This window comes from Polypterus senegalus, chromosome 3, assembly GCF_016835505.1.
Source record: "Polypterus senegalus isolate Bchr_013 chromosome 3, ASM1683550v1, whole genome shotgun sequence".
NCBI lineage: Eukaryota > Metazoa > Chordata > Cladistia > Polypteriformes > Polypteridae > Polypterus > Polypterus senegalus.
Window position 1 is genome coordinate 70,445,300 of NC_053156.1, and position 17,365 is coordinate 70,462,664.

A 17,365-nucleotide genomic window follows, 5' to 3' on the forward strand; every position below is an offset into this window, starting at 1 on the left:
ATGGGGATTCTTCTAATTTCTGCTTCCAGATTACTTAATTTAAAGCATTTATGTATTACGTATTACTGTTATAATGTTCTTCAACATTTGAGTGGTTTTAGTGATATATGTATATGTAATGCCATAACAATACAAGCAACAACAAAGAAGGGTGAAAAAAGCTTCTGAAACTGGTTGAACTGACAATGCACAGAGGTGTACACAGCCATAGAATTAAACCAGCTGACAGATGTACTACGGTACCATACAGAAGGTCTTCTGCAGAGGAATAATCTGAGTAATCTGAGTTAGTGAAGTAAATATTTGCAAGTGATTGTGCATAAATTGTAAAATTGTAAATTGTAAAGTGAATTAGAATAAAATTACTGAAACAATTTGTTGGAAATTTGTTTGAAATTAAAGAAGTTATCAAATCACTGGTGTCAAAAGTGAACATGTGCACTAAGTTGAATATCATTGATCTTCAGGCTCCAGCATATAATGGATGTTTCAATCAAATTCATTTTAATTAAATGTGCACTGATATTTGTAACAATTTGGGAAAAGTAAAGGTATATTACTAATGCATATGATAAAAGCATGGGGAAAGATGCATAACCACTGAAATAGACTTTTCTTAATAATCTTCCAATCAATCAACAAACTATACTCACAGGAATCTATTTTTTCTATAGTGTCATTTCTGGATATTACACCAATATTTTGAAACCAATTAGGGATAGGATATTTCTCTTCATTACGTCATGCAACATGTCCTATGGTAGGAATTTGTTTTGGAAATTAAAAAAGGATACTAAACCAGGTCTGTATGCAATAATGCTCGAAAACTTTCCATCGTATTATTCTCCTTTTTCAGGACCAAGAGAAGCATTTGAAGGATAATGCACCACAAATGAAAATTACTTAAAAGATAAAAAAATGACTGAACTTTCTGGCATATACTACACTTAAAAAACATTTATGTTATCTAAAGCATTTAGCTATTATTTATATTTCTTCTATTTTTCTACACTATGCTTTATATTCTTATATCTGTAACAAATGTTATGCTGTATCCCAAACTGTATTTAGATGTCTAAGAATCCAAAAAAAAGCATATTCTGACTTATGTATGAAAAAGTCAAGCTTATTTTAAAATAACCTCTGACTCACTGAGAGCCAAATCTAAGAAATAAATGGTCTATTTTCTCAGTTAGTCATCAGACTGCATTTTTTGTTATTCATTCCAGCATGTCTTTTTACACTTGTAAGTTTTTTATGAATTTTACTACATTTTCACACTTATTTCAGGCATTTTAAATTTCTACTTAATCAGATTTAGGGTCATGGGAGTCCAGAACCTAACCAATTATGGGACCCCAGTCTATTGTATAGGCCCACTCACATTAATGCTTCATATCTTTGGAGATACTGTATTTGGTTAACTGGAGTATCTAGAGTGAAATCCATGCAGACACAGGGAGAGTGTGTGAACTCCACAATGACTGGACACAAGCTGTAAATGAAAGATGTTAGGGCTTTCATAACATTAGCACATTAGAACAATCTAAACAAGATCAGGCCATTTAGCCCAACAAAGTTTGCTAATCCTATCTACCTAATTCTTTCAAAATAACGTCAAGTCTAGTTCTGTAGCTTTAAAAACTTTTACTGTCTACCACACTACTTGGTAACTTATTCCATGTGCCTGCGGTTCTTTTTGTGAAGAGAATCTTCTAACGTTTGTGTGAAATTTATCCTAAACAAGTTTCCAACTATTTCCCCATGTTCTTGCTGAACTTATTTTAAATTAACTGCATCGATCCACTGTACTAATTCCCTTCAATCATGTCTCCTGAAAAGGCTCAGCTCTTTTAATCTTTCCTCATAATACACCTCCTGCAGTCCTGGAATTAACCTAGTTACTCTTCTTTGCACATTTTCTAGTGCTGCTATATCCTTTTTGTAGCCTGGAGATGAAAACTGCACACAATACTCTATATGAGGTCTAACCGGTGCATTATAAAGCTTGAGCATAACCTCCTTAGACTTGTACTCCACACATCGTGCTATATAACCTAACATTCTGTTAGCCTTCTTAATGGCTTCAGATCACTGCTTGGAAGTTGATAATATTGAGTCCATCATGACTCCTAAATCCTTTAAAGTGTGTTTTGGATTTTCAAACCTCCCATTGTGTATTCAAGTGTAACATTTTTTATTTCCTATGTCCAATACTTTACATTTACTTACATTAAATTTCATCTGCAATAAATCTGCCCAAGTCTATATGCCGTCCAAGTCACCCTGTAATGATTCAATGGATTCAAGATTATCTGACATTTCACCTAGCTGGGTATCATCTGAAAACTTAACCAGCTTGTTATTTATATATCTATCCACATAATTTACAGTGGGTATGGAAAGTATTCAGACCCCCTTCAATTTTTCACTCTTTTTTATATTGCAGCCATTTGCTAAAATCATTTAAATTAACTTTTTCCCTCATTAATGTACACACAGCACCCCATATTGACAGACAAAAAAAAGCATTTTTGAAATTGTTGCAGATTTATTAAAAAAGAAAAACTGAAATATCACATGGTCCTAAGTATTCAGACCCTTTGCTCAGTATTTAGTAGAAGCACCCTTTTGAGCTAATACAGCCATGAGTCTTCTTGGGAAAGATGCAACAAGTTTTTCACACCTGGATTTGGGGATCCTCTGCCATTCCTCCTTGCAGATCCTCTCCACTTCTGTCAGGTTGGAAGGTAAACGTTGGTGGACAGCCATTTTTAGGTCTCTCCAGAGATGCTCAATTGGGTTTAAGTCAGGGCTCTGGCTGGGCCAGAGAACGGTCACTCCTTCGTTATTTTAGCTGTGTGCTTAGGGTCATTGTCTTGTTGGAAGGTAAACCTTCGGCTCAGTCTGAGGTCCTTAGCACTCTGAAGAAGGTTTTTGTCCAGGATATCCATGTACTTGGCCGCATTCATATTTCCCTTGATTGCAACCAGTCGTCCTCTCCCTGCAGCTGAAAAACACACCCACAGCATGATGCTGCCACCGCCATGCTTCACTGTGGGGACTGTATTGGACAAGTGATGAGCAGTGCCTGGTGGTCTCCACACATACCGCTTAGAATTAAGGCCAAAAAGTTCTATCTTGGTCTCATCAGACCATCTCAGAGTCCTCCAGGTGTCTTTTAGCAAACTCCATGCGGGCTGTCATGTGTCTTGCACTGAGGAGAGGCTTCCGACAGGCCACTCTGCCATAAAGCCCTGACTGGTGGAGGGCTGCAGTGATGGTTGACTTTCTACAATTTTCTCTCATCTCCTGACTGCATCTCTGGAGCTCAGCCAAAGTGATCTTTGGGTTCTTCTTTACCTCTCTCACTAAGGCTTTTCTCCCCCGGTAGCTCAGCTTGGCTGGACGGCCAGCTCTAGGAAGGGTTCTGGTCGTCCCAAACGTCTTCCATTTAAGGATTATGGAGGCCACTGTGCTCTTTGGAACCTTAAGTGCAGCAGAAATTTTTTTGTAACCTTGGCCAGATCTGTGCCTTGCCACAATTCTGTCTCTGATCTCTTCAGGCAGTTCCTTTGACCTCATGATTCTCATTTGCTCTGACATGCATTGTGAGCTGTAAGGTCTTATATAGACAGGTGTGTGGCTTTCCTAATCAAGTCCAATCAGTATAATCAAACACAGCTGGACTCAAATGAAGGTGATCTCAAGGATGACCAGAAGAAATGGAAAGCACCTGAGTTAAATATATGAGTGTCACAGCAAAGGGTCTGAATACTTAGGACCATGTGATATTTCAGTTTTTCTTTTTTAATAAATCTGCAACAATTTCAAAAATTCTTTTTTTGTCTGTCAATATGGGGTGCTGTGTGTACATTAATGAGGGAAAAAAATAATTTAAATGATTTTAGCAAATGGCTGCAATATAACAAAGAGTGAAAAATTGAAGGGGTCTGAATACTTTCTGTACCCACTGTATATGTATTAAAATAGCAGCAGCACTAGCACTGACCCCATGGGCCACCACTCTTAAGAGCCCTCTGCTTCTTTTCAATGAGCCAATTCTGCACCCATCTAAAAATGTCACCCTAAACTCCCAATTCTTTTAGTTTGATGACCAAACTCTCATATCAAATGCTTTCTGAAAATCAAAATGAATAAAATCATATATTCTCCACTTTGATCATATCCTTTTGTTGCTTCCTCACAGAATTCCAGCATGTTGGTAAAACATGACCTCCCTCTCCTGAGCCCATGCTGACTTTTCAGTAATTCTCCTTTTCTTGACACGTGTTACTCAATCCTTTTCTTAATAATTCCTTCCATTAATTTACCTGTGATATATGTTAAGCTTACTGGCCAGTAGTTGCTTGGATCTGCCCTGTTGCCCTTTTTATATAATGGAATAATATTTGATATCTTCCAGTCCTTTGGAATTTCTCCAGTGTACAATGACTTCTTAAAAATATCTGTCAAGTGATTAAATATGTACTCACTAATCTCCTTAAGAACTCAACGATAAATATTACCGGGTCCCGGTGATTTGTTTGATTTGAGATAATTTAATCTGAGCAGTACTTCTCCCTCTACGATTTTTCAAATCACCCAGTGCCTCCTTAGTAGTCCCTTTTACCACTGAGAGGTTATTTACTTCCTCACATTTAAAGACCTCAGAAAAATGCAAGTTTAAAGCATCTGCTATTATACTGTCTGTATTTTTTAATACCCCTTTAGCCTTGAGGCAGCAACACTAACCTCTGTGTTAACATGCCATCCTACATTATATGAACCTTTGCAATTATCTGTGGCCATCTTCATTATTAACAGTCTTTTAGATTTAAACACTATTTCTGACTGTGCCTATAAAGGTAATCACAGTCTTGGAGGTTTTTAAATTTTATTGTAATACAACATTGAATCACAGTGGATTTAATTGGACTTTTTACACCGATCAATAGGAAAAGACACTTTAATGTGAAAGTCAATACAGATCTCTGCAAAGTGGTCTAAATTAATACCAATAAAAAATAGAAAATAATTAATTACATAAGTATTCATCCAATTTAATATCACACTCCTAAATCATCCCTGGTCCCACAAATTGGTTTTAGAACTCACAGAATTAGTTTAAATGGAGACCACCTGCTTGTAGTCATGACGTTTCAGTTGTACAAATGCACCTTATCTGGAATGAACAACTTTTGGTGAGTCAATATCATGGCCTAACCTACACAATGAAGAGAAAGAGAACACTCCAAGCAACTCTGTGAAAAGGTGACTGAAAAGCACAAGGTTGGGAATGGAGACAAAAAAAAATCTACGTCACCAGAGTTTCCCTCAAAGTACACATAATCTGTCTTTAAGAAATGGAAACAATATGGCACAGCTATAAATATGCCTGGAGCTGGCATAAACTGGGTAATTATGCCAGAAGAAGATTAGTGAGAGAGGCCACCAGGAGACCTATGATAATTTGTTAAAGAGTTACAAGTTAAAGCCGCTAAGACTGGAAAGACTGAGCAGACAGTAACTGCTGCCTGGGTGCTTCACATGTCATAGCTTTGTGAGAGACAGGCAAAGAGAAAGCCACTCTTCACAATAAAACATTCACACATGTCATCTCGGTTAGAGTTCTCCAGAAGACACGTGGGAGACTTGGGAGTGAGATCAAAGAAGATTCTATAGTCTGCTGAGCCCAACACTGAACTTTTTATTCAATAAACATGATGGCATGTTTGATGCAAGCCAAACACTGCACACAATCAAAACCTCACTATTCTAACTGTGAAGCATGGTGATGGCAGCACCATGCAGTGGGAATGCTTCTCTACAACAGGCATTGGAAGACTTGTGAGGGCAGAAAGTAAAATGAAATCAAGAAAATGTGTAAAAATCCTGGAGAAAAACCTTGTGCAGTTGGCAAGAAATCTAAACCTTCGGAAAAGATTTTTTTAAGCAAGAAAACAACCCCAAGCATTACAGCACAGCTACACAGAAATGGCTTAAAAACAACCATGTAAATGTCATGAAATGGCAGAGTCAGAGGCCAGATCTCAATCCAAGTGAGACTTTATTGCTGGACTTGAAAAAGTCTTTAATGATTATATTAAATGCAACTTGACAGAGCTGAAACAGTTTTGTAAAGAAGAGCATGGAAAATTTGAAATTTCCAGATGTGCATAGTCGATAGAGACCTGATCACATATACTTAAGGCTGGAGCTGCATGCTAAAGGTGCTTCTACTACATACTGATTGATGAAGACAATGAATACTCATGCTATCAATTATTTTATGTTTTATATTTGTATTTAATTTAGACCACTTTATAGACGTCTGTTGTTACTTTGACATTAAACAGACTTTTTCTGTTGATCATTATCAAAAAGCCACATTCTATTGTAAATCTATTGTAATCCACTATTGTATAATAATAATATTTGAAAACGTCTTTTTATAGGCAGTGTATCTTAACAGACAATGACAAATTAAGACCTCTATGAATACAGAAACTCCTGTAAACAGCTTGCACACCTACATTGACATGAAAGATATATAGATTAATAAAACAAAATTTACAAAATTAAAATATTTGTGGTAATTCTGTGAACAGATTTAACAGAACAAAGTGAAGCAGAAAAATGCCTGACAGGCAACTGTGGCAAATCGACAGAAGACATGGAGGCAAATGAATGACTTAATGTGTCGGTTTATCTCCTTCCCAAATATGAATATAACGTAGAAAAATCTTAAAATTTAGATCATATTTCCATTATGGAATGTACGTATGTAAAATATTTTAAGCACTTTGGTTTTTTTTAAAAAGAAAACATTAATTTTGATTTCAGTGGTCCACGGTATACTTCCTCTGTATGAGATGTGGGTTGATATGGGCAAGCAGCCCCAATGCAAACACAAAAAAAAATAACACTCTAAAAAATAATTGTTATGGATGTGGTACTCATTGTGACATCAGTACAGTACTGTAAATCACATATTCTTCCATCCATCCATAATCCAACCCGCTATATCCTAACTACAGGGTCATGGGAATCTGCTGGAGCCAATCCCAGCCAACACAGGGCACAAGGCAGGAAACAAACCCCGGGCAGGGCACCAGCCCACTGCACTCAGATATTCTTTTTATTTAAATTGTTGCATAGGCCCATTGGTTTGAATTGCTCAAATCAGAAAGACTCGGATTCAATCAGGAGAGTGCTGCAGAACCTGAGCTTATGGAGGCTGACCATGATACTATAATTACTCTTGTTTGTCAGTATGAACAAAACATTCCATTTGTTTCAATTTCATTATGTGCTGACCATTGACTTAGCAATCTTTAAAAATATCCAGCATTTCTCAATTTATATTTAATAATCTCAGGCAATCTAAGCAATCTACAGGGACAGACTCTTGCTCCCAGCAACTGTAAAATTAGATTAGGCAGGTTCAGTAAATCAATGGATGAATGAACACTTTCCAGATTAATATACAGTATATATATATTTTTACAATATATACCAATGATATCTGTTAAAGTTCTCGTCACCAGGTTTACTTTTGCTAACATCTTTACTAAATCTTTTTTGGGAAGAAAATATAAAATCGTGAGGTTAATACATTTTTATATACTAGATTTTATCAGTTTTTACTGAGGGGAAGTACTATAGCACCTTCAGAATTTAAGTTAATCCAATGTTTCTATAATAACACAACAGCAATTAAAAGAAAATCAAGAGCAGTCATCCTTTGTTTTTATAGTCAAATAGACAGGCAAGGTGGAAGTAAAGTAATAGCATGCTATAGACAGAAAAAAATAAGTTTATAAAAAATAAAGGGTATGTCAATTTATACTTCTAACTTTTAAAGTGTCTTTTATTTTAAGACACTTTTGTACATTAGTGAAATTCTAAGCAATGAGTGACAAATTTCTTAATGTTTATATTCACATAGGTGTTTGCCTAATTTGAATAGTTTTACACAGCTGCCTAGAAAATGGTATAATCTTTTACCCCTTGTAAGGTAACATGTAACAGAATTTTTTCTGTTATTCCATTATTTACAGAATGTTAATCGGTCAGTAAGGAACATATTCTCTCAGCTAAAAACATGGATTGTTAGATTTGATTGCAGCTAGCAGGTTACAATGGCACTATATGACAGTATGCACAAATGCCCTGACCTATGTTCTGCAATTGCAGAATAGGAACTTAAATAAATGTGTCAAGATATCTAAGCCTTAAACTGAAACATCTTGCACAATAACTTTTCCTTTTTTTTGTATTTTTAATGGTTCCCTGATTTGTTTTGAATTTGACTAAGACAAAGATACTTGTATTGGAATATGAAATCATTGTCTAAAACATTCTATTAAGTAAGCAGAAGATGCAGAATTTTGAAAATCTTGGATAAACACAGCTATAGAAGGAATATTATGCCTTAACATCCCCGTCTTTCATGTCTAGGTCACACAAAGCTGAAGCTTACTGAAGAACAAAAGGTACAAACCATGAATCATCTCTAAATAGAATACTACACTACTACTGGTCCTTTTATCTTGATACACTTTGCAAAGTAAATGATAAAATTAAAATACAACATAACGAAATGTACTACATATACCATAGACTACTCTTCAATTGTCTACAAGTTGATTGACTTTGCTATCATTAAGCTATACGTGCTTAATGACTAAGAAATTATCTGAGGTTTACACCCAGCTGGATGCGGCTCTGGGTGATCCTGCCTGTAATACCCACTATTATATGTATGTGGCTGTATGTTGGAACCTCAAAATTTTGGTATCTTCGTGTGCATTTTGTAATATCCCCTACTATGCTTTTTCTGCTGCTTGCCGCTCATCTGCGCCACCCCATCCTCCCATCTCACCTTCTCCGCTGTGCTGTGCTGCTTCTCTCCTATTATCAGATAAGTATTGATCTCTACTATGACAATGGTATTGTGCGGCGCCCGAAATATTTACATCATGGGTTAGGTCGCCGCCACAGCCGGTCTGCGAATGAAAAGTTCACTGGCAGTATTTGCTCAGGAATATGCTGTCCTACTCATGGCTTTGGAAACAGGAGTGTCAGTGGGCCAAATCTGCAATATGTTAAAATAAACTCTGGTCATGGATCTGTGCACAACGAACCCATATCGGCTAATATTGCATTGTTTAACTCAAGATCTCTTAATGGCAAAGCACTGGTGCTATCAGAATTCATTACAGACTCAAACCGTGCTTTTCACTGTCTCACTTTCTCCTCTTACCTCTCTTATCTGTAAATGTCAAATTTCTTTCGGAAAACTTAAAAATATCTGTCCCTCTGTTCTTGCTGGATCCATTTCTGATCTTTTTCTGTCTTCACCTATTCCATCAACACTAGATAGTCTTGTTTAGCACTATAACTCAGTCCTTCATTCAGCACTCGATAAAACAGCTCCTTTAAACCATAAGGAGGTTTCCTTTAAGCGTTCAGCTCCATGGTATAATTCAGAGCTACGATCTATGAAAGCAACTGGCCGACGCCTTGAGAGAATGTCACGTAAGACTGACCTCACTGTTCACATCCAGGCTTTCTCTAACCATAAAAGGGCTTACAAGGATGCACTAACTGCAGCCAAGAACATACATTATGACAGAATAATAGAAAGTGGCCATGATAACCCAAGGGTTTTGTTCTCTGTAGTTAATAAATTACTTCAACCTGCATCTGACCCAATTACCTCCTCTGCTGAAGTCTGTGAAAAATTCCTCCACTTTTTCTGCAATAAAATTAAAGATCTAAATAATTCAACTAACATAAATCCATCACCCATTTATATCCTTCCCTGTCTTCCCACTCCATCCAGTTCCTTTTCTAAATTCTCACCAGTCACATCGGCATTTGTTGATGACCTGCTTTGTAAGATAAGGCCAACTACTTTTGTACTGGACCCCATCCCCACCAAACTTCTTAAATCCTGCCTTCATGCCATAATCCCAACTGTTACGACAATAATCAATACATCCCTCGACACTGGGATGTGCCAGCCACTTTAAAAATCGCTTCTGTAACCCCGACGTTAAAAAAGTCTGGTCTTGATGGTGATGATCTTAACAATTTTCGGCCTATTTCCCACTTACCTTTTCACCAATTACTTAACCTCTAATAAATTCATGGAACCCTTTCAGTATGGTTTTAGGGCGCAATGGTTTGCTTATGGCAGCAGGCTCTGGACAAACCAGCATATTAATTCTGTTAGACCTCAGTGCAGCACTTGACAGACATGACATTCTACTGTCCAGAATGGAGAACATGCTGGGTATCTCTGGCACTGCCCCCCAGTGGTTCAAGTCCTATCTGACTGATAGGCAAGAGTTCCAGCTCAGCGCCAGTCACATAAGGAGTTCCTCAGGGCTCTGTCCTCGGTCCTCTTCTCTTCTGTATTTATATGCTTCCCCTTGGCCATATTACTCATAGCTATGGACTGGGTTATCATTTTTATGCAGATGACACTCAACTCTATTTCAATGTCAAAAGTGCAACTTCATCAGATTTTTCTCAGCTCACAACCTGCTTCAGTGAAATTAAAACCTGGATGGAGCAGAACTCTTTAAAATTAAATTGCAACAAAACTGAACTCCTGCAAATTGTCACTAAAGCGCTACTTAAGAAAATGAGCTCCTTTTCAGTCACTCTTGACGGTGATCTCATCAGACATTCTTCTGATGCAAGGAACCTTGGTGTCATTTATGATTCCTCCCTTTCTTATTCTGCCCAGATAAATCACATTAAGAAACTTTCTTACTTTCACCTCCATAACATATCACATGTTCACTTCTTCCTCTCATTTTCTAATGCTGAGACATTTGTCCATGCTTTTATCACATCCTGCATCAATTATTGTTACTTGCTGCTGGCAGGTGCTCCTTCTAATCTTATATCACAGCTCCACTTGATTCAAAACTCTGCTGCAAGAGTCCTTACACAAACCAGCAGCAGCAAGCACATCACACCCATCCTGCTCCATCTTCACTGGCTCCCTGTGTCTTACAGGATTGAATATAAAATTCCATTAATAACCTACAAAGCTTTAAGTGGCCTTGCACCAGTCTACCTCAGTGACCTTCTAAATCACTATGGTCTTGTTCTCCTACTAAGGTCCTCTGATTCTGGTAATCCTGTTGTGCCTCACACTAACCTGCACTCTATGGGTGACAGGGCCTTCAGCTACATAGCACCCAGAATTTGGAATGACATCCCAAAATTAATTAGATCAGCAGACTCCATTCATTTAAAAAAAAAAAAAACAAAACTTAAAACTCACCTATTTAGGAAGGTTTTTAACTTAACAACATTCTGCTCTTTCTTGCAGTTTACCTCTCTGTCCAGGTGCTCAGGATAATTTGTGTGTCTGTTATATCACAAATTACGTTATTTGTTAGGTTTTTCTTTTAGTATTTTACTCCGGTTTATTGTCCTTTATTCTAGTTAATGCTTTGTTATCTGTTTCATTGTTCTATTCAGGAAAACATACAGTATGTATCCAATGTTACTGTACATATACCCTGCTGGTTTTTTCTAAGACTCTGTGAAGTGCCTTGAGCATGGGAAAGGTGCTATATCAATAAAATGTATTATTATTATTATTATTAGCTATTAAATTTGGCATATGTCTCTTGCCTTCCCCCTGTCAACAATGGAGGGTGCAGCCTATTTACTTCATAGCCAACAGTATATTACAATATGCCATAATACATTGTATGCATGCAACAATTAAAAAAACGTCAAATGAAAAGAGACTGAAGAAATTGGAGGCTGCTTAGGATAATTTATATTGCATTATTTGTAAAGCAAATTATAAATGATAACATAGTAATGCATCTTTAATGCTAGTGTACATTATGAGAATGTTAGCATGGGTTTACAATCTGAAAATGATGAAGAAATAGAAAACCAATTTGATCACAGCATTTAAATTTCAAATAATTTCAGAATAATCCTTCTACAACAGTTTGCTTATTTTTCAATAGCTAAACTATTGCATTTACTTAGATTTACTTTGGGTATAAAGCTGTCCAATCTGTTCTGAATTTGTACAATATTGTACTCTATGTAGAGTATTGCTTTCTGGTCTTTTCCTGGAATACACATTCAGATAATTTACACCAGTATCTCTGAAGGCAGGTTTCACTATTTGTTTAAGAAGAAATCTACATTGAATTGAGAAACAGTTATTCACGGCCTACTGAAGACAACTATATACAATAAATTTACCTTTAGCTCTTGTGTCATGTTTTCAAATCTGTTCAACACTTTATAAGGTGGAGGCAGTGGACCAGTTAAGTTGATGCTCAACACCATTTGACCCAGGTTGTCTAAGTCAGTGAGGAGGAGTCCTGTACATTCATCATCACAGACTAATAAAACAGAGCAGAAATAATAAAGATTAAACTGCAGCTAATATCTTGGGAGCACCTGCAAATAAAGAGAGCAAATGAATAATCTTTTTTCACAAATGTATACATTATATTGACTACACAAATAAAACAACTTTTAAAAGTTTGTAAATAAATGCTAATCTTATATATATTTTATAACTTTTCCCGTTAAGTTCATAACAAGAATAGTCTATTAAGGATAAGACAAAACATTAATTATATACTGAAAGCTGAGGTAAATGTTCCAAATATTTGTATATATTTATTCAATCTCTTCAGGAAAGACTCCAAAACTCAAAAGGCAAAAAAAAGACAATACTTTGAATATTTTTAGAAAAGAATTTATGTCTAAATTTTATGTTTTTAACTTAAGTTCAATGTGAAGTCAGTATTTTACCCCCTCCGCCATTTTACACTAACCTTGCAATAAAAAAAGCCATGCAGTCAGGATTTACTATAGGTCACATTCTTGTCTTAGACATGATGATCCTAATAATGTGTAGAAACTCTAGAAAATCTTTTAAACTCAGCATGGTGCATCATTCCACCATCCATTGCCTTCTCAGCTGTTGTTTGATAAGAGACAAACAACTATGGCTTATTTTGAGCTTAGATTGGTTTGTCAGTCTTGAGGGATAAGCAATCTTAAAAAATATTAGCGTGAACTGCTGTGGCTGGCGCCTGAAAGAGTCACATTAAATGGCTTAGGCCTTTCGCACAACAGGTGTGGAGTGTTCATTGGGGCATTTGGATGTGACCTCTGGTAGATGCTTCTCTACAGGATCTTTACAATATTAAGAATTGCAGCTGTCCAATCTAAACTTCTTTTTGCAGGCTGAGCACTGCTGAAAACCTAATCATAGCAATCTTTGCAAGGTAATTCATTTCAAGTGCATGCTTTTTATCTTTTTGGTTACACAGCTTTTCAACCCATCACCACAACTGCATAACACCATGCTTGAGATTATAACAGTTCAATAGAAAGCAGCATTCAACATAATAGCAATTTAGCACTCAGTTTCATTTAGTTATTTATTTATTGAATAAAATAAAGACGATCCGTACATGCAGAAAAACTACCTGATCTTAAAAAATTAAATTATTAATAGTTAACATGAAACAAACTGACAGGACCAAATATGCATACTGAAACACGTCTACCAGATACGTAGCACAAGGTCAACTGTAGTGTCTCTTATTTTTATGTTTCCAATGATAAATCCTTAAAATTATTGAAAACTATACTATTGAAATGTTTCAGGTTTCTTGTCATTTTACAAATGATGGCTGAAATTCAAGGCTAAATAATCAAAATTGTGATCAGTGTGTAATTTAACAGTTAGTATGTGTGAGGTCAGAGAGAGAGTTGCTATAGAGAAAATTGCAATGAATATTGGTTGAAAGTCACTAGAACGCAACTGGAATTGTTTAACAGTTTCTTAAAAAGTGATAATGCTGGATCACTTCACTACAGGAAGAAAGAAAAGAATAAGATCAAAGTGGATCATATGATATTATTAATCTTGACTTTTAGAAAGCATTTGATAAGGTGCCACATGAGAGGTTGACCATCAAACTAAAACAAGTGGAAGTTCAGGGTGATGTTTTTAGATGGCTGAAAAACTGGCTCAGACACAGGAAGCATAGAGTGATGGTGCGAGGAGCCATATCAAAATTGGCTGAAGAGTGGTGTCCTTCAGGGTCAGTGCTAGGGCTGCTGCTATTTTTAATATATATACAAATATGGATAAGAATATAAGTAAAAATCAGGCTTGCAGATGATAAAGAATTAAGTGGATAGGACTGGCGAAGGTTGTTGGGCTGAATGGCCTGTTTTTGTCTAGATTGGTCTAATGTTCCAATGTTCTAAAATCAAATTGGCCATACACAAATGTCTTTTTTATGTCATAAAAACTTGTCTTTTGTGACCTATGAAACAAAATGTCAAAAAGGGTGGGGGACTGGAGACATACATATCATTAGATCATTATATTATTCCACCACAGTTTTGCACATTAGACTTTAACAGGGTATATTGATGAGAAAGTGCCAGGTATTCTTATTGCACTGCTCATAGCCACTTCATCTTGACAGTTCCAACAGAAACTTCTCTTAGGAACTCTACCTCTTGAGGACCTTTTGAAGGACAATATTTTAAGCATCTGGCAATATATTGTACACAAATACACCCCTTCTTCCTACAGAATTAGAGGTAATGTCTATGTTCTGTGTTTTCCTGATGCTTAATATACTGAATCTGTCTCTTTCAGTAAGTATGAAAACACTGATACTATAATATAATATGCTAGCATCTTATATATAAATGTCTATGTGTGGAATTTGGAGTAAGGGCTCCAGCTCTGAGGAAACAGAAACTCACTTAGCCGCTAATACATAAGTGAGGCCAGCATGTCGGCAAAACAAAACCTCCAAAAGAAGAGTCACTTGCTTAGCCACTTGCAAGCACGTCGGCAAAATGGTATCCCTTTTTCTTTTCCTCCTGCCGCTAATACACAAACAAGGCCAGCACGTTGGCAAAACAAAACCTCAGAAGAAAGACAGTCGCTCAGCCGCTAATGCACAAACGATGCAAGCACGTCGGCAACACAAAAACTCCTAGGAGAGAGATGCCCAGAGTAGTTCCTTTCAATTACCTGACATCTCTACATTTCAGTTTTTTTCTGACGATTTCAATAGTTTCTAGGATCCTGAACTTTTTATAGCACAAGCTTACAGAGCAAATAAATAATAATTATCATCATTATTTAAAAAAAAAATTAGATCAAGAAGCTTAAATTGTGCCCTTTGTCTCCTTTTTGGAAATGGAATGAAGAATAGGGATAGACTTTTCACTCAGACCTCCTATCTTAAAACATTGTGTAAAACAGAATTGATTTTTGTCAAGTGTGAAATGGTTTTATTGAAGAGTTGGAACCAAGTCAACAAGCCTCCAGTATTTTATTGAATGACTTTTAGAAGGTAATAACTTAATTGTCATTTCATAAGAGCTACATGCATAAGAGTATTATTTTGCTTTTCCTCTCATCTTAATACAGCCATTCAAGCTTAGTCACTACTCAAATGCCATTGTGCACTGAATCAGAAACAAAAACTATTAATGTACTCCTCTCGCATAATGGGTTTAGAAAGTTTTGGATTAAGAGAACTGGAGGTGGAGGAGGATGAGTTTAACGGATTTTAAATTGTTAATGGGAGTGAGACAGAGCCATCTTGATGATTTTCAGTGTCACACTAACATTTTAGCTCAATTATTCAATTATGTTCAGTGACAGAAGGGATTGCAACAGCAACTTGGGAGCATTTTGAGGTCTAATTCCGCAAAATTTCAAAATACTTTCTTATGGCAGTATTCATACATTGCATGATACATCAGTTATAAGTTTATATTTGTAAAATGTGAACAACATACAGTATGTGGACACACCAAAATTTGATCATTTAAATGGTATATATAGATAAAGTAGATATATTATAACAAACATCATGGCACATTTACATTTTATAGTCCATTATCTATATATCTATCTATACTAATAAAAGGCAAAGCCCTCACTCACTCACTCACTCACTCACTCACTCACTCACTCACTCACTCACTCACTCATCACTAATTCTCCAACTTCCCGTGTGGGTGGAAGGCTGAAATTTGGCAGGTTCATTCCTTACAGCTTCCTTACAAAAGTTGGGCAGGTTTTATATCGAAATTCTACGCGTAATGGTCATAACTGGAAGCTGTTTTTCTCCATTTACTGTAATGGAGATGAGCTTGAACGCCGTGGGGGCGGAGTTTCGTGTGACATCATCACGCCTCCCACGTAATCACGCAGTACATAGAAAACCAGGAAGACCTCGAAAAAGCACTGAAGAAAACATGCATTATATAATTGAGAAGGCAGCGAAACAATAAGAAGCGGCGAGTGACATATACAACCATATTCATGAGTTCTGCTACTGAAACAAAGCACGATGTAAACCTACACTTTAAATTAAGTTCATAGACAGGCTGCGCTGGCGTTTGTAATTTAGTGCCTGCCCATATAAGGCCGTCCGTCAGCGGCAATCCAATAGCAAACTCCCACTAAATATTCACGGGTGAAGGACTGTGTTTATGGAGAGGAAGATGAGATGGTCAGGGTGGTGTTTGACACAAACTCAGCGAAACTGCGAGAGAAAGTTTTAAGTGCCAGGACTAAGGTAACATTAAATACAGCCATGGACATAGCACGAGATGGCACCAGCACAGCTGGGAACCTTCGATGCATGTACACCGAGCGCTCACGTGAACTGACGCAGTGCACAGATAAAAGCAACAGTTCCAAAGAGCTGAACAAAACCGAATTACACAATTGAAAAGGCAGCAAAAATATGAAGCGTCTGATAAGCATATTCATAAATCCAGCTACTGCGGAAACAAAGCACACGGTGGAAAAAGTCAATGTCCCGCTAAAGGAAGACAGTGTAAAAAACCCGTGCATGCAGTGTGTCAGGTCTCAGATAAAGAAGAAGACGAGCTGTTTATTGATGCAGTAAGAAACGAATCGATGAATGAAACCTGTCATCTTTACAACGATTGACAAACACGGAATGTAACTTGAACACAACACATCCTACAAATACGAACCTGATTGAAAGAAATAATGATAATCAAATCCTTGATGACAGCAACACTCAGTAACACTCACAAAACAAATACTGTATATTGACAGTCATGTTACGTTATTTTTAAAATGTTCCCTTTTCTTTTCTAGCTTTTTAACACACTACTTCTCGCATGCGATATGCTATATATATATATATATATCCGATCTACATACTCGAATAATGGATACTTTATTCACCATCAATGATTGTTTTGGTAAAGCCATACTCAGTGTATTCATTAGATGAACGGTAAAAAGTAACAGCGAGGGAGGATGCAGGCT

The 17,365-nt window shown here is 36.6% G+C and overlaps 1 protein-coding gene across 8 annotated transcripts in view; it reads right to left on the minus strand.

The window, feature by feature from the left end:
- lama2 (laminin, alpha 2) overlaps positions 1 to 17,365 on the minus strand; it is an 852,572-nt gene that overhangs the window by 191,817 nt on the left and 643,390 nt on the right. For all 8 annotated transcript variants that reach the window (XM_039747473.1, XM_039747472.1, XM_039747479.1 and 5 more), the window contains one exon: positions 12,259 to 12,401. In XM_039747473.1, coding sequence (XP_039603407.1) covers positions 12,259 to 12,401 — 143 coding nt within the window. The remainder of the gene's footprint in view (positions 1 to 12,258; positions 12,402 to 17,365) is intronic.